The sequence below is a fragment of the Ranitomeya variabilis genome, chromosome 5 (genome assembly GCF_051348905.1).
Source record: "Ranitomeya variabilis isolate aRanVar5 chromosome 5, aRanVar5.hap1, whole genome shotgun sequence".
NCBI lineage: Eukaryota > Metazoa > Chordata > Amphibia > Anura > Dendrobatidae > Ranitomeya > Ranitomeya variabilis.
In genome coordinates this window covers 1,178,416-1,204,769 of record NC_135236.1, presented here as the reverse complement: position 1 = coordinate 1,204,769, position 26,354 = coordinate 1,178,416, and the positions used below count along the sequence as shown (strand labels likewise).

The following is a 26,354-nucleotide window of genomic DNA, read 5'->3' as shown; positions in this document are numbered from 1 at the left end:
CTGGTGAGAGGACCTGTCAGGGATGGGATCCTGGCAGACTCCTAAGAGCAGAACTAACCAGTGAACAACGGGAATACAGAAAGGAGGAATTAGGACCAGAAGGAGTCGTGCTGTTAGACCGAGGCAACATCCTTCTGAGGCGCAAACAGTCGGTGGCCGGAACGCCGAGCAAGTAAGAGACTCTAAGTACTACTGCAAACCACGGCAGGACAGCCAATTATAGGTTGGCTGTCTCACACAAATCACCTAAGCAGACATCGGAGGCAGCTGTGGGAGAGGGGCGACTCTAGGGTCCCGGAAGAACTCCAGGCCTACCCCGTCATACGGGTGCGTCCTACCATATCACCTGGGGGACGGAGAGAACGAACATCAGAGACAGACAGATTCAGTTGTGAGGACTATCCCGGGAGCTCAGCAGGGAAGGACTACAACACCCAGCGCTAGAAGGTAGACACTGATTCCCACCTGTAAAGAGAACTCCTGATATGCCTTTGGACCGGCCGGTCTCTGACAACCCGGCGGACAGCGCTCTGGACTGAGGTCTCTAAAACCTTCAGTAAAGAAGTAAAGAGACTGCAACCTGGTGTCCTCGTTATTTACTACAGCATCACCACCATCATCCATATCATACCTATCACTGTACGCCCCTCGGCAGGGTCACGGACCGGGGCCTAGCCACCGTGACAACCCCAGAGCAGAGACTCAGAGGCCCGGTACCGGGTACCCCTCGGCCCTGCGGCAGTGGGGGCGCTACAACTTGGCGTCACGAACAGGATCTACTTAAGCCTGAAGAATCAGGTCATGTGTGCCTTGGAACTGTGATTTATTGTGCTTGGACTGTGTATTGCCATTTACCGCCAAAAATTCGCCATTGCCGCGCACGGAGGGAGGAGCCTTAGCTTCGTGGGCGGAACCAGCCAAAAGAAGCGCGGAACGGAAGGCGCAGTAAGGCGCCAATCCCGGAAGAGGAACTCCGACCTTCAGCAGGTTAGTGGGAGGAAGGGACAGCCATGTCCGAGTCGGGAGGAGAGGAGGTGGCGGCCGCAGCCGCGGATGCAGGGGCAGCTCCGGTCCCCGCAGCGAGTGAAGCCGCGGCCCTAATGCCACCACCAGTTGCCGCAGAACCCGCTGTCCCCCTCAGCCAGTCGGACACTGCCGCTAACACAAAAGCCATAATGCCCTTCTCCATGCCGTACCTGCCCGGAGCGACCTGGCTCCCACGATACTCGGGGGAGTCGCATACATTCACTGACTTTAAAGAAGGGCTCTGCAGCCTGCTCGAGTTCTATCCCCTGACAGAGCCTCAGAAGGTTCATATGATAACCGGCCAACTCTTTGGGGCGGCTTTGAGAGAATTGAAGTCCTGGCCCGCCGAGGATAAGGGAACTGCACAACAGATTTTTGCAAAGCTGAAAGCCACCTTCGATACTCGCACTGCTACAGAAATTAAACTGACTTTCTATGGATGCAAACAAAGGCCGCAGGATAGCTTACGGGACTATGCCCTTAATCTCCAAGAGGCGATGCGGGCCATTAAGCAGAGTGATCCCGGCAGCATGCAAGATGAGGAAAAACTTCTGAAGGAGCGGTTTATTGAGGGGCTTCTGTGCAGTCACCAGCGGGGCCAATTGCACTTCCTGGCCATGCAAAATCCAGACTTGACTTTTGCGCAATTCAAAGATAAGGCTATCCAGGCATTGCAGGAGCGACAGCCCAGCCGCGTAATACCACCCAGGCGCCCCGCTCTCACATACCACCAGGAGGTGGCATCGGATACCACAGCTGCCGCGGAGGCTGACGCCCAGAGCTTCGAGGACGACTCCCCTGCAGGACTCCATCTTCAGATGCAGGAGCTGACCAAGAGCATTGCTGCCCTAGCCCGGACGGTGCAGTCCCTACAGGAGGCCCCCAAGGAAAAGATCCAGCTAGCCTCCGGACCAGAAGATGTCCCCTGGACGCGACAGAAGAGGACCCCACCGACCAGAGGCCGGGACAGCGATCGCTTCCATCAGGACGGACGACCCATCTGCCGCCGATGTCACCAGGTGGGCCACCTTGCAAGGTACTGTCCTTTAAACGAGCAACCCCTGGGGCAAAGGGCCAACCCCCAGGAGTAGGACGGTCAGGCCCGCAGCATTGGAGAACCAAGTATATTGGAGGACGACTGTTATGATTTCCAATGGCAAGGAAACATCAGAAGCATAGAATAAACGGACAAGCTCTCGGGTGATGGAAACTAGAGCTGACCGCGATGCTAAACCTACACACCACACTAGAAGTAGCCAGGGGGCATTCCTGCGTTGTCTCTAGATGCCGCGCGCCAGCCGGAGAACTAACTACCCCTGGTAGAAGAAAACACAGTCCTGGCTTGCCTCCAGAGAATGTCCCCACAGGAGATAGCAGCCCCCCACATATAATAACGGTGAGAGCAGATGAAAAGACACACGTAGTATGAAAGCAGATTTAGCACAGAGAGGCCCGCTAACTAAATAGCAGAAAGATACAACAGAGGACTTCGCGGTCAGCTGCAAAACCCTTCAAAACACCATCCTGAAATTACCTTAACTCATGTGACAACTCATGCCACTGGAGTGGTAATTTCAGCCCAACAAGAGCTTCCAGCTGCAGAGATTCACATAAGTGCAAACTGGACAAAACATACAAAAATAGACTTAAGGACTAAAGTGTCCAACTAAGCTGAGCAGAAAACTGGGAGCAGGAACATGCAACAGAATCACTCTGGATACATTGATGGCCAGCATTAGAATGACTGAGGAGCAAGGTTAAATAGGATACTCCCACATCCTGATAGGAACAGGTGAACTGAGAAGACAAAGCTTGCAGGACACCAGTACCACAAGAGACCACCGGGGGAGCCCACGAACCGAATCACAACAGACGACCAGTTCTCCCTGTAGTGGTTGATGGAATCCCCTTGAACGCTTTGCTGGACACCGGTTCTCAGGTGACGACTATACCTTACATGCTTTATAAACGGTATTGGGAGGACACTGATATTACTCGTGGCCCTGACGATGATTTCACCATAATAGCCAGTAATGGTCAGCCGTTGCCACAAGTGGGGTATAAGGAGGTCACCATCAAGGTGGGGCGGGTGGAATTGAAGGCCCAAGGGATTGTGATTGTTGATATTGATCGTCGAGAATGTAATCCCATGATGACTCTTGGTACTAATGTTATAGAAAATTGTCTTGCAGAAGTTATTGTTTTGTTGCAACAGGTGGCAGAAACCGCTGGCCACAGTGAGCAACGTGCCCTGCAGAAGGAAATCAGAGCTCTGATGCAGAGACAGCAGGTAGAGCTGACTGGTGGTGATATTGGTCGTGTCACCGTGAGTGATTCAAACCCCATCGCAATACCCCCCAGGAGTGAAATGTTAATATGGTGTCGGGCAGCCATAGGCCTCAGGGGTAAGGACTACCAGGTCTTGGTAGAACCCGTATATTCAGACAATAGGCCTACTGTTCTGACAGCCCGGGGGGTGGTCGACGTCCGCCAGGGGAGAGTGCCCGTACGTGTCCTCAATTGTGGGGAGGAAGAGGTTCACCTCACCAAGTATACCACGCTCGCCAAACTGTTCACTGTCAATAATAGTGTGATACAGACACCTGAACCCTTGGTCCCATCAAACGTGGCGGAGAACAAAGGTTCTGCAGAGCACTCGAAAGACTGGTGTCGGGAATTGCATGTGGGCACTGACTCTACCCCATCCCATCAAAAACAGGGGGCCTACAGGGTGGTACACGAGTACGAGCAGGTATTCAGCAAACACCCCTTAGATTTTGGGCAGGTGAAAGGGATCCAACATCACATCCCCACGGGAGATCACCGACCCATAAAAGAGAGATATCGCCCTGTACCCCCAGCTCATTACCAGTGTGCCAAGGACATGCTGCGGGAAATGAAGGAGGCTGGGGTGGTGAGAGACAGCTGTAGCCCCTGGGCAGCTCCGTTAGTCCTTGTTAAAAAGAAAGATGGTACCATGAGGATGTGTGTTGATTACAGGCAGTTGAATCGCATTACACATAAGGACGCATATCCACTGCCCAGGATAGAGGAGTCTCTGGCTGCCTTAAAATCTGCTAACTACTTCTCTACCTTAGATCTCACCAGTGGGTACTGGCAGGTTCCTGTAGCGGAGGCGGACAAAGAGAAGACGGCCTTCACGACACCAATGGGTCTCTGCGAGTTCAACTACATGCCCTTCGGATTGTGCAATGCTCCCGGGACGTTCCAGAGGATGATGGAGTGCTGCCTAGGACACATGAACTTTGAAACTGTGCTGCTGTATTTGGATGATGTCATTGTCTTCTCTAAGACCTACGAAGACCATCTGAAGCACCTGGCCGAGGTGTTTGAAGCCGTGTCCAACTTCGGCTTAAAGGTGAAACCGTCCAAGTGTCATCTGCTGAAACCTAAAGTGCAGTACCTGGGCCATGTGGTGAGCGCTGAAGGAGTGGCCCCAGACCCCGACAAGGTCACAGTGATCAAGGACTGGCCAAAGCCCAGTGACCTCCACGAAGTCCGGCAGTTCCTCGGGCTGGTAGGCTATTACCGAAGGTTCATTAAGGACTTCACCAAGAAGGCCGCACCCTTGCAAAACCTGTTGGTGGGCCAACCAAAGAAGACCAAGGGGAGAAACACCCCCTTTGATTGGAACAAGGAGCTGGAGGAATCCTTCACCTGTTTGAAGTCGGCACTGATGGGAGAAGAGGTACTGGCTTACCCCGAATACGACCAACCGTTTGTGCTGTACACAGATGCCAGTAATGTGGGATTAGGAGCCGTGCTGTCTCAGGTCCAGAAAGGCAAGGAAAGAGTGATCGCTTACGCCAGCAGGAAACTCCGTCCCACGGAAAGGAACCCTGACAACTACAGTTCCTTTAAGCTGGAATTCCTTGCCGTTGTCTGGGCAGTGACAGAGAGGTTCAAACACTACCTGGCCTCCGCGAAATTCACCATCTTCACGGACAACAATCCGCTAACGCATCTGGATACTGCCAAACTCGGGGCTTTGGAACAGCGATGGATGGCCCGGCTGTCCAACTACGATTACACCATCAAATACCGGGCAGGACACGAGAATGCCAATGCCGATGCCTTGTCCTGAATGCCCAATTTGCCAGAAGCGGGAGAAGACCCGGAGGCACTTGAAGAGGTGGAGCTGCCTGCATTCCATCGCCCCAAAGCCACTCAGAGCTCTCATCATGTGAAGAACAGGCACAAGAACCAACCGGATGACACGCTGAATCCCCTGCCCCATCACGGGTGGGCGGAAACCCAGGATGGTGACCCCGCGGTCCGTCGGGTGAAAGAGCTCTTGACGCAGGCAGGGTCGCACCCTGGCCCAGATGACCCACAAGAGACCCAACAGCTGTGGAAGGGGAGAAGCAAACTGTTTATCCATGATGGCAAGTTGTGCAGGAGGAGCATCGACCCACGTACTCACGAATTGGTGTGGCAGATAGTGGTGCCAAGGCGAGATGCGCCCATGGTTCTGGGAGCCTACCATGATGGAGCCGGACACTTCGGATGGAGGAAGCTAGAAAGGCTCCTCCGAGGGAGGTTCTATTGGATTGGCATGAAGAGAACCATTGAGAAGTGGTGTCGGGAGTGTGGTCCATGTGGTCTGCGCAGGAAGGACCGTGACAGTCAACGGGCTCCCCTGCGGCCTATCATCACCAAACGGCCGCTCGAACTGGATCATGTGAAGCTGACACCTAGCCGGTCGGGCTATATCTACGCCCTTACCATCGTGGACCACTACTCCAGGTTTTTGGTGGTTGTACCTGTCAAGGATCTAACGGCCAGGACTGCCGCCAGGGCCTTCCAGCAGCACTTTTGTAGGCCCCATGGCTACCAAGAGAAGGTACTGACTGATCAGGGACCTGCATTCGAAGCGGAAGTGTTCCAAGAATTCTGTCAACTGTACGGGTGTAAGAAGATCAGAACCACACCGTACCATCCTCAAACCAACGGGATGTGTGAGAAGATGAACCAAGTGGTAATCGATTTATTGAAGACCTTGCCTGTGGAGGAACGGAACCTGTGGCCAATAAAGTTGCCTGACTTGGTAGATATGTACAATCACATCCCAGTAAGTTCCATCAACTGTACTCCAGCGTACCTGATGCGAGGAAGATCTAGTCGGTTACCCGTTGATCTGGACATGGGGGTCCTAGTACCCGAAGATACCTCGCCGGATGCAGATTGGGATGCAGAGAGGCAGCGAAGGTACCGCGAAGTACAGGAGAGTGTAGAAAGAAGTCTCGCCCAGGCTAGACAGAAACAAGAAAGGGACTACAACCAACACGCTCCTGCGATTCCCCTGTCACCTGGTGAGCAAGTACTTAAACGAAAGAGGAGATTACACAAGCTCGATGACCAATGGGAAGCGGAACCGTATACCATCCTGCCATCCGACTTCGACAACACAAAGGTCTGTCTCATCAGCAAGGACAGAGGGGAGACCTCGACAGCGGTATCCAGGGATCACCTTAAGGTCTGCCCCGATAAGTTGAGAGAGAGGGACACGGCCCCAAGAATCTCCCCGCCGGTGGGAAAGGAGAAGATGATCCATACCGTCCTTGGTGACTTTCCCCAGTCCTGGACTCAGATAAATCAGGCCATCGTGGTACCTGTTCTAACGTTTGAACAGCCGGACCCACCAGAAGCGATGGTGGTACCAGATCATCCGGTCCCGCAACCTCAACAAGCTTTACCTGAAGATGCCATGCCAACCGTTGAACCGGCAAATCCTCCCTCTGCTATCGGTGAATCTGCTGTACCCACTGTTGATAGCAGCAGCTCTGAGAGCCCCAACCTGCCAGTGCTACCCAGACTCACTAGAAGTGTAGCTAGAAGACAGTGCACTACACCAGCGGTAGCAAGCATAGCGGGCCCTGTTAGGCCAATAGCAACCCCTGCGCTGCGGAGGTCCACACGCAGCACTCAAAATCAAACTCCCCTCCGCTACAAAACTTGGAGGTATTAATAAGGGCTGCTATTTAGTTGAGAATGTTTGTGTGTATATCTTTTGTTACAGGTTTTAAAAAAATGGACAATAGAGTAATGGACGGTGAATTGCTCAAAAACTTTCAAAAAGGGGGACCCCTTTGTTTACCCGGGGTCCCTGCTGTTTCAACCACTGAACTGAGAGTCATAAACTGTGCATGACCTAACTTTCGCAACGTTCAAGAGTTCTCACCTCCCATAAAGGGAAGCACTGTTATGTTTAATTGTTATGCTATTTCAAAAATTTTGTGTTTCCTGTTAACATGTATTGTTGTTCTTGTTTTCCCAGTCCAGGAGTACTGGATTTAACCGGGGGGGAGTGCAGCGCCCCAGAGTCCTGGTCGTTGCAGTACTGTGGCTCCGCCACTATGGGGAGCTATGGTACGTCTGATTGCACTAAAGGAGTTTCTCTGATCAGGTAACACCTCACTACACTTCACACTCCGGCCACCAGGGGGGGTGGTCCTATCTAGTAGGCCACTCCTCACACTCTGGTAAAACTGGGGGTTGGACAGGAAGACAGGGAGAAGTAACTGGGAAGAGCTGGTGAGAGGACCTGTCAGGGATGTGATCCTGGCAGACTCCTAAGAGCAGAACTAACCAGTGAACAACGGGAATACAGAAAGGAGGAATTAGGACCAGAAGGAGTCGTGCTGTTAGACCGAGGCAACATCCTTCTGAGGCGCAAACAGTCGGTGGCCGGAACGCCGAGCAAGTAAGAGACTCTAAGTACTACTGCAAACCACGGCAGGACAGCCAACTATAGGTTGGCTGTCTCACACAAATCACCTAAGCAGACATCGGAGGCAGCTGTGGGAGAGGGGCGACTCTAGGGTCCCGGAAGAACTCCAGGCCTACCCCGTCATACGGGTGCGTCCTACCATATCACCTGGGGGACGGAGAGAACGAACATCAGAGACAGACAGATTCAGTTGTGAGGACTATCCCGGGAGCTCAGCAGGGAAGGACTACAACACCCAGCGCTAGAAGGTAGACACTGATTCCCACCTGTAAAGAGAACTCCTGATATGCCTTTGGACCGGCCGGTCTCTGACAACCCGGCGGACAGCGCTCTGGACTGAGGTCTCTAAAACCTTCAGTAAAGAAGTAAAGAGACTGCAACCTGGAGTCCTCGTTATTTACTACAGCATCACCACCATCATCCATATCATACCTATCACTGTACGCCCCTCGGCAGGGTCACGGACCGGGGCCTAGCCACCGTGACAACCCCAGAGCAGAGACTCAGAGGCCCGGTACCGGGTACCCCTCGGCCCTGCGGCAGTGGGGGCGCTACATATGTACCCCTTAAAACCGTAAAATTTATGGACGTCCTCCCTTCGGGAGTGTCATCACCCTTGTTTTTAAATATTTTTAGACACTGATGTATTGTATTTTAACATTATATTTCTTTTGTTTGTATTTTTAGATGGACAATGAATGAGACAGTCGGTGGACAATGGATTTGGACGTGGAAACATTTGATCAAGTGCTTGATTAGCACATAGCATTTATTGAAATTTTTAGATGCCAATTTTGGTCTCCAGACTCTGTTCCGACTCTCCTATTATTTGTCATTGTTACTATTTTTCCACTCATTGTATGTATTTTTTCACTTGGTTTTTCCCCTTAGAGAGTATATGAGGCTGGTTAATTTGGGCCATCTTGGACTCATCAATGGTCCTTTTCTATACAACATTAGGGATCTGTACTATATTATTAAAGATCTTAGGAGCCAATTGATGCACAGAGCGGGCACCTCTACGCGGGGATGAGTTCTCACCACATTTGTCCTATCTGTGGGGAACGTCCCTTTTTGTTAAGCGCATGCGCATGTGAGCTCTGTTCTGAGCTCCGTTTGATAGTGCGGGTAGATCGGCATTTCCTACAGCTCTCTGGCGTCTCCAGGACAACCGGTAAGCGGCGGTCACGTGGGGTCTGCTGTGTGTGACTTCATGTCACGCTGGGCATGGCTCCGCTCCGATCATGTGATGGGGCGTGGCCATGACGCGGGACACTGACGTTTCCATGCCGCGATACCATGTGAATATGCGACGCAACGGTGAGGCCTGGTAGGGGACGACCAATGATGATGTAAATACATCATCAAAGGATCAGTGGATCTGATTGGGTAGGAATGTGGTTCGGCTTTATGTGAAGGTAATAGATAGGTTATATACGTGTGTTGGCGCCGTAAGTTCCAATTGGTTCCACCTATACAGGAAGAGAACGCTGAAGATCGCTTCATTGGTAGCTGATCACCATGGAGACGGGGATGCATTAAGTGATTACATGAGCTATGGATAAACATTGCATTGCTTTTATACTTCTATATAGATTATTAGATTTTGTATATGTTGTTAGTCTATGCAGCGCCCCAGAATCCTGGTCGTTGCAGTACTGACGCTCCGCCGCTAAGGGGGGCTATGGTACCTCTGATGGCACTGAAGGAGTTCATCTGACCAGGTATCACAGACACCAATACATTTCACAGTCTGGCTTCCAGGGGGAGCTAAGGGTTCTATGCATTAGGCCACTCCTCACAATCTGGTAAAACTGGGGGTTAGGCAGGAAGTTAGGGAGAAAGCTGACTGGGTTGGAACCAGGCAACACCTTGTGGCAGAGGGTGTTGTAGGAGAAGATTCGGAGGGGCCCCTGTCAGGGGTGGGATCCTGACAGAGGCCTAGCAACCAGAGAGAACGTTACGGGACCTCGCCTGCATGATATAGCGGCAGTACCCCAAGAAAGGACAAGAAGCGAGGTTTATTGTGCTGAGTGAGAAACGAGATCAACGCAACAAGGAGAATACCAGTAGGAGTCGTGCTGTAAGACGAGGCAACATCCCATTGAGGCGCATAACCGGTGGCCGGAACGCCGAGGAAGTATAGAGCTCCAAGCCAAACTTCAAACCTACGGCAGGACAGTCAGTTATAGGCGGGCTGTCTCACCCAATTGACCTAGGAAGACACAGGGGGGTAACAACAGGAGTGGGGCGACGCTAGAGTCCCGGAAAGAGCTCCGAGCCTCCCCGTCATACGGGTGCGTCCTAACCATAAGATCTGGGGGACGTGGAAGAACATCAGAATCGAGTTGTGAGGGAACATGAGAAACAGACACAACAGTTGTGAGGACTATCCCGTGGTGCTCAGCAGGGAAGGACTACAACACACAAGCGCTAGCAGGTAGGCACAGATTTCCACCTGCAAAGGGAACTCTGGAGGTGCCATCGGACCGACCAGGCTTGCGCAGCCCAGTTAACCGTATTCAGGATTGTGGACCCTGAAGCCTTCAGTAAAGAGACTGCAACCTGGTGTCCTCGTTATTTACCACGACCGGCACTTCATCACATCACATTATCACCATTTATCCACCCCTTTCATTGGGCGCCCCTCAGCAGGGTCACGGACCGGGCCTAGCCACCGTGACAACCCCAGAGCAGAGACTCAGAGGCCCGGTACCGGGTACCCCTCGGCCCTGCGGCAGTGGGGGCGCTGCATCTATCTATGGGATACTTTTGTTTATGCACGTGTCTGATGTCTGTTTTTTTCTATATTATATATGATATTGTATTGTGGGCTGATACTTGATGGTGATTGGCTCCCTGCATGGTGTCCACACTATTTAAGACAGCCTATAACTAGTGTTGAGCATTCCGATACCGCAAGTATTGGGTATCGGCCAATACTTGCGGTATTGGAATTCCGATACCGAGATCCGATACTTGCCGCGTATCGGATACCGGAATCGGAAGTTCTCAGGATTCAAACTGCACGAATTCAGCCAATGAGGAATGATTCTGAGTGTGGGCACATCCTGTTCAGCATGGTGGGCATGAAACTACTGGCAAGGCTGTGATTGGCTGCTGAAATGATGTCATGCTGCAGTTTAAAAGTCGCTGGCGCCATTTTGCGCTCACTCTGCTGTGAATTCAGTTAGTGACAGGACGCTGTTTGCTGACTGAGGGCCAGTTTAGAGATAGCGATTTGCTTCATTGTTCTTTTCCAAGGCTAATTTAGCAACCACTGTGTTCACCTACTAATCACCTTGCTTTTGCCTTGCAGCGCTGTTTTCACAGCGATCTGCAAGGTCTGTGTGTGTGTGTGAGTGCAGCCCACTCTCTAGTCTGTGTGCAGCCATAGGCCATAGTTGGTTGTATTCAGTTCAGGGAGGGTGGTTCACTGCCTCATACTGTTCTATTTTTTTTTTCTTTTTCAAGTAGTGCAGGCTGCTGCACATATTTTTTCTAATAATTCCTATTAGTGTCTTTCCACCCGTATCCAGCTAAATTGTGGAAAAACACTAGATAGGATAACGTAGAGGAGTGTTTTTGGGCCTTGCAGCGCCGTTTACGGCTGTCTGCACGGTCTCCGTGTGACTGCAGCTCGCCCTGTAGTCTGTGTGCAGCCATAGCCGGTTGTATCCAGCTCAGGGTAAATCACTGCGTCATACCGTGAAATCCAATTTCCTTTTTTCTAAGTAGTGCAGGCTGCTGCACATTTTTTCAAAAAATTCCTATTAGTGTCTTTCCACCCGTATCCAGCTAAATTGTGGAAAAACACTACATAGGATAACGTAGAGGAGGTTTTTGGGGCCTTGCAGCGCTGTTTACGGCTGTCTGCACGGTGTCCGTGTGACTGCAGCTCGCCCTGTAGTCTGTGTGCAGCCATAGCCGGTTGTATCCAGCTCAGGGTAAATCACTGCGTCATACCGTGAAATCCAATTTCCTTTTTTCTAAGTAGTGCAGGCTGCTGCACATTTTTTCAAAAAATTCCTATTAGTGTCTTTCCACCCGTATCCAGCTAAATTGTGGAAAAACACTACATAGGATAACGTAGAGGAGGTTTTTGGGGCCTTGCAGCGCCGTTTACGGCTGTCTGCACGGTCTCCGTGTGACTGCAGCTCGCCCAGTTGTCAGTTCAGCCCCCAAAAAATAAATAAATAATAAAGTTCACCAAACACACCACTTTACAGTTGTGTAGGCCACATTAGCTGATATTAAAGTCTAGTCGACACTTTAGAAAATTATTGTTTCTTATACCTGTTAGGAGCTGTTCAGGAATAAGCACACAAAGCCGTTAGTAATTTTCTGCTTATCTTTATCAGTCAACCAAGATGAAGAAGGCAGGGAGTAAGGCACGTGGGCGTGGGTGCGGAGCAGGGAGAGGACGTGGGGATTCTGTGCCTGCTGCGGGCACCGGTGACTCATCAGCACCCAGTTTCACCAGGGAACAGTCCTTCATGCGCAGCTTTGTCGGAGAGCGCCGTACACCGCTACTGCGTGAAGAACAAATTGAAGCCGTTGTCGGATGGATGGCAGCTAACGCATCGACTTCAATTAGTGCCACATCCTCTCAGGCACCGGGCAATGAAGAGCACCCATCTGTCTCTTCACCACCTGCCAAATTGCCCAGGCAGTCAGAGAGCCCAGGACAGGAGCCGTCTCTACTTCTGTTTTCTGAATCTCTTGGCTTGGAAACAGGGGGCCAGCCAAGCAGCATTGGAGAAATGGAAGAAGAGGCAGTGTGCAGTGATGCCCAACAGCTTTTTCTCTCTGAGTCTGAAGAGGCGGGTGGGCCAGTGCCTCTGGTCACCACACCGCAGAACGCATCCGCTGATGACACTCAGGTGCCACTTTCTGGTGCGTGCTCTGCTGCTGAGACTACCCAGGAGGAGCAGTTGGTGGCAGAGGGTAGTGTAGATGATGAGGTCCTTGACCCATCGTGGTGTGAGGGACAGGAAGGTGGTGGGAGCAGCTCTGAGGAAGAGATTCCCCGAATGGGCCAAAGAGGGAGAGGGAGGGGGAAGACTGCGGATCCTGTAGCCTCCACTTTGGCACCCGTTAGGAGCGTGTCTCTTCCAACAGCCAAAAAGGGCGCTCCCAAGACTTGCAGTGCCTGTTCCTTTTTTGACACAGTTGCAGATGACATTTGCTATGTCAAATGCAAGGTGTGTCATCACAAAGTCAAAAGAGGTAGAAATGTCAGCAACCTCAATACCTCCAACATGTGGAAACATGTGCGGACCAGGCATGCGGCGGAGTTACAGAAACACACTGAAGAGCTAGGCCAACCAACAGCGTTCCTCAGAATCGTCGCTGCAGGAGCCGTCACAGTCCACCTCCACATGGACCCGTGAACGTTTACCTGTTACGACCGACATGAGCACAGCCGTGGCCAAACGTCAACAGGCCGTCTTGAAATTAATTTCTTTGGGGAATCGAAGCCACACAGCGCAGGAGCTCTGGAATGCCATCAAGCAGGAGAGCGATGTGTGGTTTGTGGCAGCGAATCTCCAGCCAGGCATGGTAGTGTGTGATAATGGCCGAAATCTGGTGGCAGCTCTGGGCCTCGGCAACCTCACTCACATCCCATGTCTGGCACATGTGCTCAATTTGGTTGTGCAGAGTTTTTTGAGGGACTATCCGGATCTTGATGCACTGCTGCACAAGGCCCGCCTAGAGTGTGCTCACTTGCGGCGTTCCAGCACGGCAAAATCGTGCATTGTGGCTCTGCAGCGCCGATTCCACCTTCCGGAACATCGCATCATATGTGACCTACCTACCAGGTGGAATTCCACGTTACATATGTTGGAGCGGTTGTGTGAGCAGCAGCAAGCTGTAATGGAGTACCAGCTGCATCAGGCGCAAAGAAGTCGCACTCCGCGCCGTTCAGACTTCACAACCACAGAGTGGGCCACTATGAAGGACGTCTGCCAGGTTTTGCGTCCCTTCGATTATTCCACGCGGATGGCGAGTGCAGATGATGCACTAGTCAGCATGACTGTCCCCCTTATCTGCCTGCTTGAAAAATCACTGCAAGCGCTAAGGGATGATGTTGTGGAAGAGGTGGAGGATGAGGATTCACCATTTCCATCATCTTCTGGACAGTCAGCGCCACGTGGTTCCTCACAAACGCGTAGGCAGGGGACACTTTGTGAGGAGGATGAGGAGGAGTCAATGGAGGAGGAAGACATCCATCCAGAGGAGGGAGTTACACAATTGTCCAGTAGTCAGTGTGTACAGCGAGGGTGGGGTGATGACGAGCGGGCAGAGATCACGCCTCAAGCAGGGGACAGCGTTTCTTGGCCAGTTGGCAGTCTGCAGCACATGGTGGATTACATGCTGCAGTGCCTGAGAAACGACCGCCGCATCGCCCACATTCTCAACATGTCTGATTATTGGGTGTTCACCCTCCTCGATCCTCGCTACCAGGACAACGTAGAAAGCCTCATCACACCGTTGAACCGGGAGCGAAAAATGCGGGAGTACCAAGACACACTGGTGAATTCCATCATCTTCTCCAGTCCAACTGAGAGAAGTGCTGCTAGTGCATTACAAAGCAGCTCAGTGCGTCCAGGCAGTGGAGGAGACTTTGCACAAAGAGGGAGCAGAAGCAGTGCCTCTGCCCAAGGCAAGACCAGTATGGCCCAACTGTGGCACACTTTTGTGTGCCCGCCACAAAAGTCTACACCATCACAGACGGCTCCAGGCAGCAGGAGGCAACGGTTCCGTCAGATGGTGACAGACTACATGTCTTGCCCTCTTGCTGTACTCCCAGATGGCTCTTCCCCTTTCAAGTTTTGGGTCTCAAAGCTGGATACATGGCCAGAGCTAAGCCAGTATGCATTGGAGGTGCTGGCTTGCCCTGCGGCTAGTGTATTATCGGAACGCGTCTTTAGTGCTGCAGGTGGTGTACTAACTGACCGTCGCATGCGACTATCCTCCGATAACGTTGACCGGCTTCCTTTCCTGAAAATGAACCAGGCCTGGATCTCGCAGGAATTTGCCACTCCTCTTCCTGATTAAATAATTAGGTGACTGTCTACAGTATCCAGGTCTCCTGTTGTGTTCATCTTTATACCACCTGAACTTTAATTCCTGGGCTCCAACACCGCCAGTTGAGGCTCAGAAGTGCCGTCTGCACAGTCAAAACATACGACCCAGTGTTATTGGGTGTCAGTAACGTCAGCTGATCCCCAGCTGTGTAGCCGGCAATGTGTCCTGCGACCGCCACGCTGACACAACAACTGAAATGTAAGGGAACCTGTCCCCCCCCCAGGCGTTTGTTACTGAAAGAGCCACCTTGTGCAGCAGTAATGCTGCACAAGGAAACGGTAGCTATTTTTGTTTAGCTCCTTGCACACGCAGAACTTAACACTTATAAAATGTATCCACTGATACCGTAAAACCGTCCCGTAGGTGGGACTTTCCTTTGTCATGTGACGCAGCACAGCCGTCATTCCTACCCCCTTGGCGCCGTGCGCCGGCTCCTCAGCGTTGTTTGATTCTGTCCCGAAGCCTGCGCTGTTATGTTATCCCTTGGCCAGGCACATTTAGCGCTGCCCCTCTTCTGACATCATTTGGTGTCAACCTGACTCCGCCTCGCAGTGTCTTCTGATTTAATCACACTGCGGGCCTGGGATCCATGGGCATGCGCAGTGCATATCTTCACCTCCGCCTCTCACTCATTTCCCTTCGCCTTCTTCAGACTGTGCACCGTCAGCTGATCCCTAATAGCATGCCACGGCCGTGACACCGCACAGTCTGAAGAAGCCGTAGGGAGGGGAGTGAGAGGCGAGTATATGCACTGCGCATGGCCACGGATCCCAGGCCCGCAGTGGGATTACATTAGACGACACTGCGAGGCGGGATCTTGGCCAGCGCGGACGCACAGGCGCAGCCAGACTGACACCAAATGATGTCAGAAGATGGGCAGCGCTAAGTGTGCCTGGCCAAGGGATAACATAACAGCGCACGCTCCGGGACGGAATCAAACAACGCTGAGGAGCCGGGGCACGGCGCCAAGGGGAATGACGGCTGTGCTGCGTGATATTACGAAGGAAAGTCCCACCTCCGAGACGGTCTCACGGTATTAGGGGACACATTTTATAAGTGTTTAGTTCTGTGTTTGCAAGGAGCATAATGAAAAGAGCCACCTTTTCCTTTTGCATCCTTTGTGCTGCACAAGCTGGCTCTTTCAGCTACAAATGCCTTGGGGGGGGGGGTTAAAGGTTCCCTTTCGACTTTCTCCAATCAGGCTTCGGCCTACATTGTGTTCCTCTGCTCCTCCTGCTGTCCCTGGGCTCCAACACCGCTAGTTGTTGTCCGGAAGTGCTGTCCACACAGTCAACAGTCGCTCCTCTGTTATTGGGGTTCAGTAACGTCAGCTGTTCCCCAGCTGTGTGTGTGGCAATCCCTCCTCTCTCCTCCACCACCTCCTCCTCCTTCTGTCCCTGGGCTCCAACACCGCTAGTTGTTGTCCAGAAGTGCTGTCCGCACAATCCACAGTCGCTCCTCTGTTATTGGGGTTCAGTAACGTCAGCTGTTCCCCAGCTGTGTGTGTGGCAATCCCTCCTCTCTCCTCCACCTCCTCCTCCTTCTGTCCCTGGGCTCCAACACCGCTAGTTGTTGTCCGGAAGTGCTGTCCACACAGTCCACAGTCGCTCCTCTGTTATTGGGGTTCAGTAACGTCAGCTGTTCCCCAGCTGTGTGTGTGGCAATCCCTCCTCTCTCCACCTCCTCCTCCTTCTGTCCCTGGGCTCCAACACCGCTAGTTGTTGTCCGGAAGTGCTGTCCGCACAGTCCACAGTCGCTCCTCTGTTATTGGGGTTCAGTAACATCAGCTGTTCCCCAGCTGTGTGTGTGGCAATCCCTCCTCTCTCCTCCACCTCCTCCTCCTTCTGTCCCTGGGCTCCAACACCGCTAGTTGTTGTCCGGAAGTGCTGTCCGCACAGTCCACAGTCGCTCCTCTGTTATTGGGGTTCAGTAACATCAGCTGTTCCCCAGCTGTGTGTGTGGCAATCCCTCCTCTCTCCTCCACCACCTCCTCCTCCTTCTGTCCCTGGGCTCCAACACCGCTAGTTGTTGTCCGGAAGTGCTGTCCGCACAGTCAACAGCCGCTCCTCTGTTATTGGGGTTCAGTAACGTCAGCTGTTCCCCAGCTGTGTGTGTGGCAATCCCTCCTCTCTCCTCCACCTCCTCCTCCTTCTGTCCCTGGGCTCCAACACCGCTAGTTGTTGTCCGGAAGTGCTGTCCACACAGTCCACAGTCGCTCCTCTGTTATTGGGGTTCAGTAACGTCAGCTGTTCCCCAGCTGTGTGTGTGGCAATCCCTCCTCTCTCCTCCACCTCCTCCTCCTTCTGTCCCTGGGCTCCAACACCGCTAGTTGCTGTCCAGAAGTGCTGTACGCACAGTCCCAACAGTCCCTCCTCTGTTATTGGGGTTCAGTAATGTCAGCTGTTCCCCAGCTGTGTGTGTGGCAATCCCTCCTATCTCCTCTACCTCCTCCTCCTGCTGTCCCTGGGCTCCAACACCGCTAGTTGTTGCCTGGAAGTGCTGTCCGCACAGAGCCAAACACCTCGCCAATGTGTTAGTGGGGTTCAGTAATGCCTGCTGCTCCCCTGCTGTGTATACGGCAACGTGTCATGCGACCGCCACGCAGGCACAACAACTTAAATTTAAGGGAACCTGTACCCCCCCCAGGCGTTTGTTACTGAAAGAGCCACCTTGTGCAGCAGTAATGATGCAAAAGGAAAAAGTGCCTCTTTTCGTGGTGCTCCTTGCACATGCTGAACCTAACACTTATGAAATGTGTCCCCTCACACCGTTAAACCGTCCGGTAGGTGGAACTTTCATTTGTCATGTGACACAGCACAGCCGTGATTCTTACCCCCTTGGCGCCGTGCGCCGCCTCCTCAGCGTTGTTTGAATCTGTCCCAGAGCCTGCGCTGTTATGTTAGCCCTTGGTCAGGCACACTTAGCGCTGCCCGTCTTCTGACATTATTTGGTGTCAGGCTGGCTGCGCCTGTGCGGCCGCGCCGGACGAGATCCCGCCTCGTAGTGTCTTCTGATTTAATCCCACTGCGGGCCTGTGATCCATGGACATGCGCAGTGCATATCTTAACCTCCGCCTCTCACTCATCTCCCTACGCCTTCTTCAGACTGTGCAACGTCAGCTGATCCCTAATAGCATGCCACGGCCGTGACGCCGCACAGTCTGAAGAAGCAGTAGGGAGGGGAGTGAGATGCGAGGATATGCACTGCTCATGCCCATGGATCACAGGTCCGCAGAGTGATTACATTAGATGACACAGCGAGGCGGGATCTTGGCCAGCGCGGCCGCACAGGCGCAGCCAGCCTGACACCAAATGATGTCAGAAGACGGGCAGCGCAAAATGTGTGCATGGCCAAGGGCTAACATAACAGCGCAGGCTCCGGGACAGATTCAAACAACGCTGAGGAGGCGGCGCACGGCGCCAAGGGGGTAAGAATGACGGCTGTGCTGCGTCACATGACAAATGAAAGTTCCACCTACCGGACGGTTTTACGGTGTGAGGGGACACATTTCATAAGTGTCAAGTGCAGCGTTTGCAAGGACCATAATTAAAAGAGCTAAGTTTACCTTTTTCAGCATTAGTGCTGTACAAGATGGCTCCTTCAGCTACAAACGCCTTGGGGGGGGGGGGTTAAAGGTTCGCTTTCAACTTGCTCCAGTGCAGGCTTCGGCCTACCCTCTGCTCTTCCTGCTGACCATGGGCTCTAACACCGCCAGTTGGCGCCCGGAAGTGCTAGCTGCACAGAGCAAAACACCAGTTCCCCTGCTATGTAGCCGGCATCGTGTCCTGCAAAAGCCACGCAGAAACAAGAACTGAAATTGAAGGGAACCTGTCCCCCCCCCAGGCGTTTGTATTGCAGCGCCCCAGAGTCCTGGTCGTTGCAGTACTGTGGATCCGCCACTATGGGGAGCCATGGTGCGTTCGATGGCACTGAAGGAGTTCCTCTGATCAGGTATCACAGACACCAATATGTTTAACAGCTGGGCCTCCGGGGGGAGCTATGGGTTCTATTCATTAGGCCACTCCCCACCATAGTGGGTAAACTGGGGGTCAGGCAGGAAGTTAGTAGAGAAAGCTGACTGGATTGAACGAAGCAACACCTTGTGGCAGAGGGTGTTGTGGAGGAAGAGACAGTAGGGTCTCTGTCAGGGGTGGGATCCTGACAGAGGCTTGGCATTGGAAAGAACGTAACGGGACCGTGCCTGCTCAGCATAGCGGCGGTGCCCTAAGAAAGGACTAGAAGCGAGATAGATTGTGCTGAGTGAGAAACGAGATCAAGCGAAAGGAGAATACCAGTAAGGGTCATGCTGTAAGACCGGAGCAACATCCTACTGAGGCGCATTACCGGTGGCCGGAACGCCGAGGGAGTGGAATAGCATACAGCTTCAAGCCATACTCCAAACAGCGGCAGGGCAGTCAGTTTAAGGCGGGCTGTCTAACACATATCACCTATGAAGTCTTGGGAGGCAATTGCGGGAGAGGGGCGTCTCTAGGGTCCCGGAAGAACTCCAGGCCTACCTGACAAACGGGTGCCGTTCCAACCTGAATAACAGGGAGGGATGGAATACGAGAAGAACATCAATTAATCGAGTTGTGAGGGAACTTAAGAAACAGACACAACCGTTGTGGGGTACTTTCCGTGAGCACAGCAGGGAAGGACTACAACACACAGCGCTAGAAGGAGGGCACTGATTTCCACCTGTGAGGAGAACTCTGGAGGTGCCATTGGACCGGTCGGACTTGCGCAGCCTGGTGAACCGTGTTCCGGACTGAGGACTCAGAGATCTCCAGTAAAGAGGTAAAGAGACTGCAACCTGGTGTCCTCGTTATTTGCCGCGACCTGCACCTCACCACTGCACCGCTACACCACCATTAACCCCACTTATTGCATCGGACGTCCCCCACTGACAGACAGGGCCACGGACCGGGTCTAGCCACCGTGACAACCCCAGGACTGAGACTCAGAGGCCCGGCTCCGGGTACCCCTCGGCCCTGCGGCGGTGTGGGGGCGCTCCAGTATGTATAACAGCCACCTTGTACAGCAGTAATGCTGCATTTGTACAAGGTGGCTCACTAAGTTATTCTCCTTGCACACGTGGAACGAAACACGTCTACAATGTGTCCTCTGTGACCATTAAAACGTCCCTGAGGTGTAACTTTCCTTTGTAATGACACGCAGCGCCCCCCTTGGTAGCGCAGCCCTTCTTCTGACATCATTGTTTGGCTGGCTGCGCCTCTGCGGCCGCCCTGCCCGACACAACGCCCCTCGGTGTCTTATTTATTTTGACTGCAAGGGTGTTATTGACGGGCATGAGCAGTGCATATCTTCGCCAGGCTGTCACTCAGCTCCTTCCACCTTCTTCAGACTGTGCGGCTTCATGGCCGTGGCATGCGATAAGGGATCAGCTGACGCCGCACAGTCTGTAGCAGGTGTAAGGACACGAGCGAGAGGTGAACATATGTACTGCGCCAGGCCATGAATCCCAGCCCCGCAGTGTGAAACACTGTAAAGACACTGCGGGGCTGGGATTCATGGGCATCGCGAACCGCACCGGCCGACATGAAATGATGTCAGAAGACGGGCAGCGCATGGCCAAGGGATAACGCAACAACGCAGACTCCTGTACAGCAAAATGCGATGCTCAGGAGGCCGCGCCAAGCACCAAGGTGGTATTTTTGCCAGCTGTGCTGCGTCTCATTACGAAGGGAACTCCCGCCTCCAAGACAGATTGACTGTATAAGGGCAAAAATGTTGTACGTGTTTCATTCAGCTTGTGCAAGGAACAAAATTAAAAGAGCAACCTTTGACTTGTGCAGCACTACTGCTGCATAAGGTGTGGCTCTTCTAGTTTGTAACACCTGAGGGGGGTTAAAGGTTACCTTTAAAATTGGTTCAATTAGGCTTCGGCCTACACTCTGCTCCCCCTGCAGAGCCTGGGCTCTAACACCGCCAGTTGGTGCCCCGAAGTGCTGGCTGCACAGAGAAAAACACCCGCCAATGTGTCAGTGGGGTTCAGCACCACCAGCTGTTCCCCTGCTGTGTAGCCGGCAATGTGTCCTGCAACAGCCACGCAGACACAAAGCTGCCGCCAGTGCAGGCTTCGGCCTACACTCTGCTCCCTCTCCTCCTGCTGACCCTGGGCTCTAACACCGCCAGTTGGTGCCCGGTACTGCTAGCTGCACAGAGAAAAACACCCGCCAATGTGTCAGTGGGGTTCAGCACCGCCAGCTGTTCCCCTGCTGTGTAGCCGGCAACGTGTCCTGCAACAGCCACGCAGACACAACAGACCTACAAATGCCTCCAGTGCAGGCTTCGGCCTACACTCTGCTCCCCCTGCTGACCCTTTGCTCCAACACCGCTAGTTGGGGCTCTAGGAAGACAAGCTTGAATAGGTCCCCATCCTGGTTCCAGCACCGTCAGCTGTTTCCGGGCAGAGCCTTTGGCTTAGGTGCCTCCCTCTGGGTATCCGAGTTCCACCAACGTCAGGTGGTCCTTGGTAGTGCTTTCAGGCACGGGTACCTCCTGCTTAGTAACCGGGTTCCAGTAACGTCAGCTGGTCCTCGGTAGTTCCATTGGCTTTTGGACCTTCGGCTACCCATCCGAGTTCCAGTACCGTCAGCTGGTTCTCGGCAGTGTCTTTTGCTCTTGTACCTTCTGCTCCCCATCCTGGTTCCAGTACCGTCAGCTGGTTCCGGGCAGAGCCTTTGGCTTAGGTGCCTCCCTCTGGGTATCCGAGTTCCACCAACGTCAGGTGGTCCTTGGTAGTGCTTTCAGGCACGGGTACCTCCTGCTTAGTAACCGGGTTCCAGTAACGTCAGCTGGTCCTCGGTAGTTCCATTGGCTCTTGGACCTTCGGCTACCCATCCGGGTTCCAGTACCGTCAGCTGGTTCTCGGCAGTGTCTTTTGCTCTTGTACCTTCTGCTCCCCATCCTGGTTCCAGTACCGTCAGCTGGTTCCGGGCAGAGCCTTTGGCTTAGGTGCCTCCCTCTGGGTATCCGAGTTCCACCAACGTCAGGTGGTCCTTGGTAGTGCTTTCAGGCACGGGTACCTCCTGCTTAGTAACCGGGTTCCAGTGACGTCAGCTGGTCCTCGGTAGTTCCATTGGCTCTTGGACGTTCGGGTAGCCATCCGAGTTCCAGTTCCATCAGCTGTTTCTCGGCATTTTCTCAGCCTTCTTGTACCTTCTGCTACATTTCCAAGTTCAAGACCCTAAAGACGACGACCCGGAAGACCACCCCTAAGATGACGATGACACCAGAGACGACAACCCTGGAGACGACGACCCTGGAGTCGATGACCCTGAAGACCACCCCGATGACGACAACCCTGGAGACGACGACCCTGGAGACGACGACGACATGGAAGACCGAGAAGCAGAAGAACAAGAGGCTGCAGAACAAAGAGCAGAAGAACATTAAGCATAACACTAAATATCAGAGCAAAAGATATTATCTAAATTATAAGCAGAAGAAGACTAAGCAGTGTATGGGGGTGAGTCCGTTCCTCGTGGTGCCCCTGGATAAGGCCTGATGCTGCAGGCCAAACTGAACGCGGACAAATGTAACTCTTTTGTGACAGGCAGGACGGAAGGTGTAATCTTCAAACTTTTATAGATAACAACTACGGGAATGCCTGTCACAAATAAGAATATGATGAAGAAGTTGAATATGAAGAAGAATAATAGTTAAATAAAAAGAATATGAACAATGTAAAAAAAAAAATTAAAGGTAGAAGATGAAGAAGATGAATAAGGTGAAGAAGAAGTTGATGTCAAAGATGCTGATGATGATGAAGAAGAAAGTGTGGGAGAAGTAAAAAAGAGGGTGAAGGGCGTGGAAGTAGTGAAACATCAATATCTGACAAAATAAAAAAAATCTTAACATAGTCAATATCTTTGTAACTCCGAACGTCTTAAAAAAAAATTAAAAATCCTGCTATTCTATTTGATTGGGCTAAACCTCTGTGCCTTTAATGTCTCCGCCACCTCCCCCAATACATCCTACATTATTCTTAGTTGTTTTCCTTCATGTAGAATGAACCTACAAGGAAAGAAAGGGTTTATTTTAATTCCGATATTTTCGTCCCATTGACTTGCATTGGGATCGGGTATCGGAATCGGCGAGATCCGATACTTTGACGGTATCGGCCGATACTTTCCGATACCGATACTTTCCGATATCGGAAGGTATCGCTCAACACTACCTATAACACCATTGTGTATGCTTGAAAAAGACCGGTGTACGGTCGAAACGTCGCTGTTACATGGCTGGAATAAAGATTTATTTTGGATTATAACACCCGGCTGGAGCGCTGTTCATATGATCTTCTGATAGCATCTTTTATGGGGGCAGGCGTTGACCTTGGCTTTCCCTTTGCAAGGTCAGAGTTTGGTCTAAGCAGTCAGGTATACCCTTTATGGGGGCAGGGACTGTGTTCTGCTTTCCCCCCTACATGGACAGGTTATGGGTTTGGCGCACCCTTTATGGGGCAGGAGTTGCCCTTGGCTTTCCCCTTTGCAGGGACAGGGTTTGGTCTAAGCAGTCAGGTATACCCTTTATGGGGGCAGGGATTGTGTTCCGCTTTCCCCCTACATGGGCAGGTTATGGGTTTGGCGCACCTTTTATGAGGTAGGGATTGGGTTCTGTTTCTCCTTTTACATATAGTAATGATGCAGATTTGTTATTGATGTTTTCTCGCTAAATTTCACATAATTTGACCTTACAGTTGCCAATACCACGGTTCCTGAGCTCCCCTCGGACTGTCAGTGGCCGCTAAGCCCCACCACTTTACAATACATGCCTACAACATCTCCAGAACTTATTACCTACTGGAACATGACCGACTCCCAGGGTATCTCACAACAAGGCATGGGGTCTGCTGGTCCTGGTGCTGGTCCAGGAATGAACTCTTCCCCAATGGTTCAGCCCTTCACTTCTGCTCCAACTACAGCTACAGTACTCAGCTTGACCACATCTGGAGGTAATGGGTTTTTCCAAATTGTAAGACATCCAGACATGTCCTGAAACATCTATAAGGAGGCGTCCTCTGTTTTACAGGTACAATCAGATCTACTACATTACAGGGGTCCGCAGGCGTGAGCGGTGGGACAGTGGTTGGTAAGTTAGATGAAAGTTTCTTCTTTATATTTTTTGTTGCCCTTGCTCCTCCCTAGTAGAGATGAGCAAATTTAATGGGGTCAGGGCTTATTCGGCAAGCTATAGCGCTTACCGAATAAGCTGCAGAGGGAACCCGGCTTCCTGGATCACGACAGCTGATCGGTCTCTCCATGCATGTGTTGTGACAGTGACACAGCGCGATACATACAGCTGCGGAGCCGGACAGCCGATCAGCAGTGATCCAGGCATCCGGGTTCCCGATGCAGCTTATTCGGTAAGCGCTTTAGCTTGCCGAATAAGCTCTGACCCAATCAAATTTGCTTATCTCTACTCCCTACAGCAGATTGTTGGTGATCGCTGATGTTCCAGTCCGCTCCTCCACATCTTCTCTCCTTATGTGATGTCTGAGTCACACCACCATGTTTTCTACTATCAACCCCCATACACTGAAGACTTCTGGGTGACCCATGTAATTTCCTAAGTGCTATTATCCAAAGGAGGAGACCCCAACAGTAATTATACCCCAACACAACAATAAAGGGACCCCCGCGGTACATGCCACAAACTGGAGGAGACCTCAACTGTAACACTGCACACTGGAGGAGACCCCAGCTGTACTTGCTGCACACTGGAGGAGACCCCAACACAACAATAAAGGGACCCCCGCGGTACATGCCGCACACTGGAGGAGACCCCAGCATTACATGCCACATACTGGAGGAGACCTCACATGTAACATCACACACTGTAGGAGACCCCAGCTGTACTTGCCACACACTGGAGGAGACCTCAGCTGTAACACTGCACACTGGAGGAGACCCCAGCATTACATGCCACATACTGGAGGAGACCCCAGTAGTACACACTGCATACTGGAGAAGACTCCAGCAGTACATGCCGCACACTGGAAGAGACTCCAGTAGTACATACTGCACACTGGAGGAGACCCCAGTAGAACATACCGCACACTGGAGACCATAGCTGTACTTGCCGCACACTGGAGGAGACCCCAGCAGTACATGCCACATACTGGAGGAGACCCCAGCAGTGTATGCCACACACTGGAGGAGACCCGAGTAGTACATACTGCACACTGGAGTAGACCCCAGTAGTACATACCGCACACAGGAGGAGACCCCAGTAGTACACACTGCACACTGGAGGAGACCCCAGTAGTACATACCGCACACAGGAGGAGACCCCAGTAGTACATGCCACACACTGGAGGAGACCCCAGTAGTACAAACCGCACACTGGAGGAGACCCCAGCTGTACATGCCACACACTGGAGGAGACCCCAGCTGTAATAACGCACACTGGAGGAGACCCCAGTAGTACATACCGCACACTGGAGGAGACCTCAGCTGTAATACCGCACACTGGAGGAGACCCCAGCTGTACATGCCACACACTGGAGGAGACCCCAGTAGTACATACCGCACACTGGAGGAGACCCCAGCTGTACATGCCGCACACTGGAGGAAACCTCAGCTGTAATACCACACACTGGAGGAGACCCCAGTAGTACATGCCGCACACTGGAGGAGACCCCAGCTGTACATGCCGCACACTGGAGGAAACCTCAGCTGTAATACCGCACACTGGAGGAGACCCCAGTAGTACATACCGCACACTGGAGGAGACCTCAGCTGTAATACCGCACACTGGAGGAGACCCCAGTAGTACATGCCACACACTGGAGGAGACCCCAGTAATACATACCGCACACTGGAGGAGACCCCAGCTGTACATGCCACACACTGGAGGAGACCCCAGCTGTAATAACGCACACTGGAGGAGACCCCAGTAGTACATACCGCACACTGGAGGAGACCTCAGCTGTAATACCGCACACTGGAGGAGACCCCAGTAGTACATGCCACACACTGGAGGAGACCCCAGTAATACATACCGCACACTGGAGGAGACCCCAGCTGTACATGCCACACACTGGAGGAGACCCCAGCTGTAATAACGCACACTGGAGGAGACCCCAGTAGTACATACCGCACACTGGAGGAGACCTCAGCTGTAATACCGCACACTGGAGGAGACCCCAGCTGTACATGCCACACACTGGAGGAGACCCCAGTAGTACATACCGCACACTGGAGGAGACCCCAGCTGTACATGCCGCACACTGGAGGAAACCTCAGCTGTAATACCACACACTGGAGGAGACCCCAGTAGTACATGCCGCACACTGGAGGAGACCCCAGCTGTACATGCCGCACACTGGAGGAAACCTCAGCTGTAATACCGCACACTGGAGGAGACCTCAGCTGTAATACCGCACACTGGAGGAAACCCCAGTAGTACATGCCGCACACTGGAGGAGACCCCAGCTGTACATGCCACACACTGGAGG

The 26,354-nt window shown here is 52.5% G+C and overlaps 1 protein-coding gene across 1 annotated transcript in view; it reads left to right on the top strand.

The window, feature by feature from the left end:
- The window catches only part of LOC143774120 (uncharacterized), a 61,995-nt gene that overhangs the window by 25,135 nt on the left and 10,506 nt on the right, over window positions 1–26,354 (top strand). Inside the window, exons 2-3 of the mRNA XM_077261423.1 lie at window positions 23,595–23,849; window positions 23,927–23,986. Coding sequence (XP_077117538.1) covers window positions 23,595–23,849; window positions 23,927–23,986 — 315 coding nt within the window. The remainder of the gene's footprint in view (window positions 1–23,594; window positions 23,850–23,926; window positions 23,987–26,354) is intronic.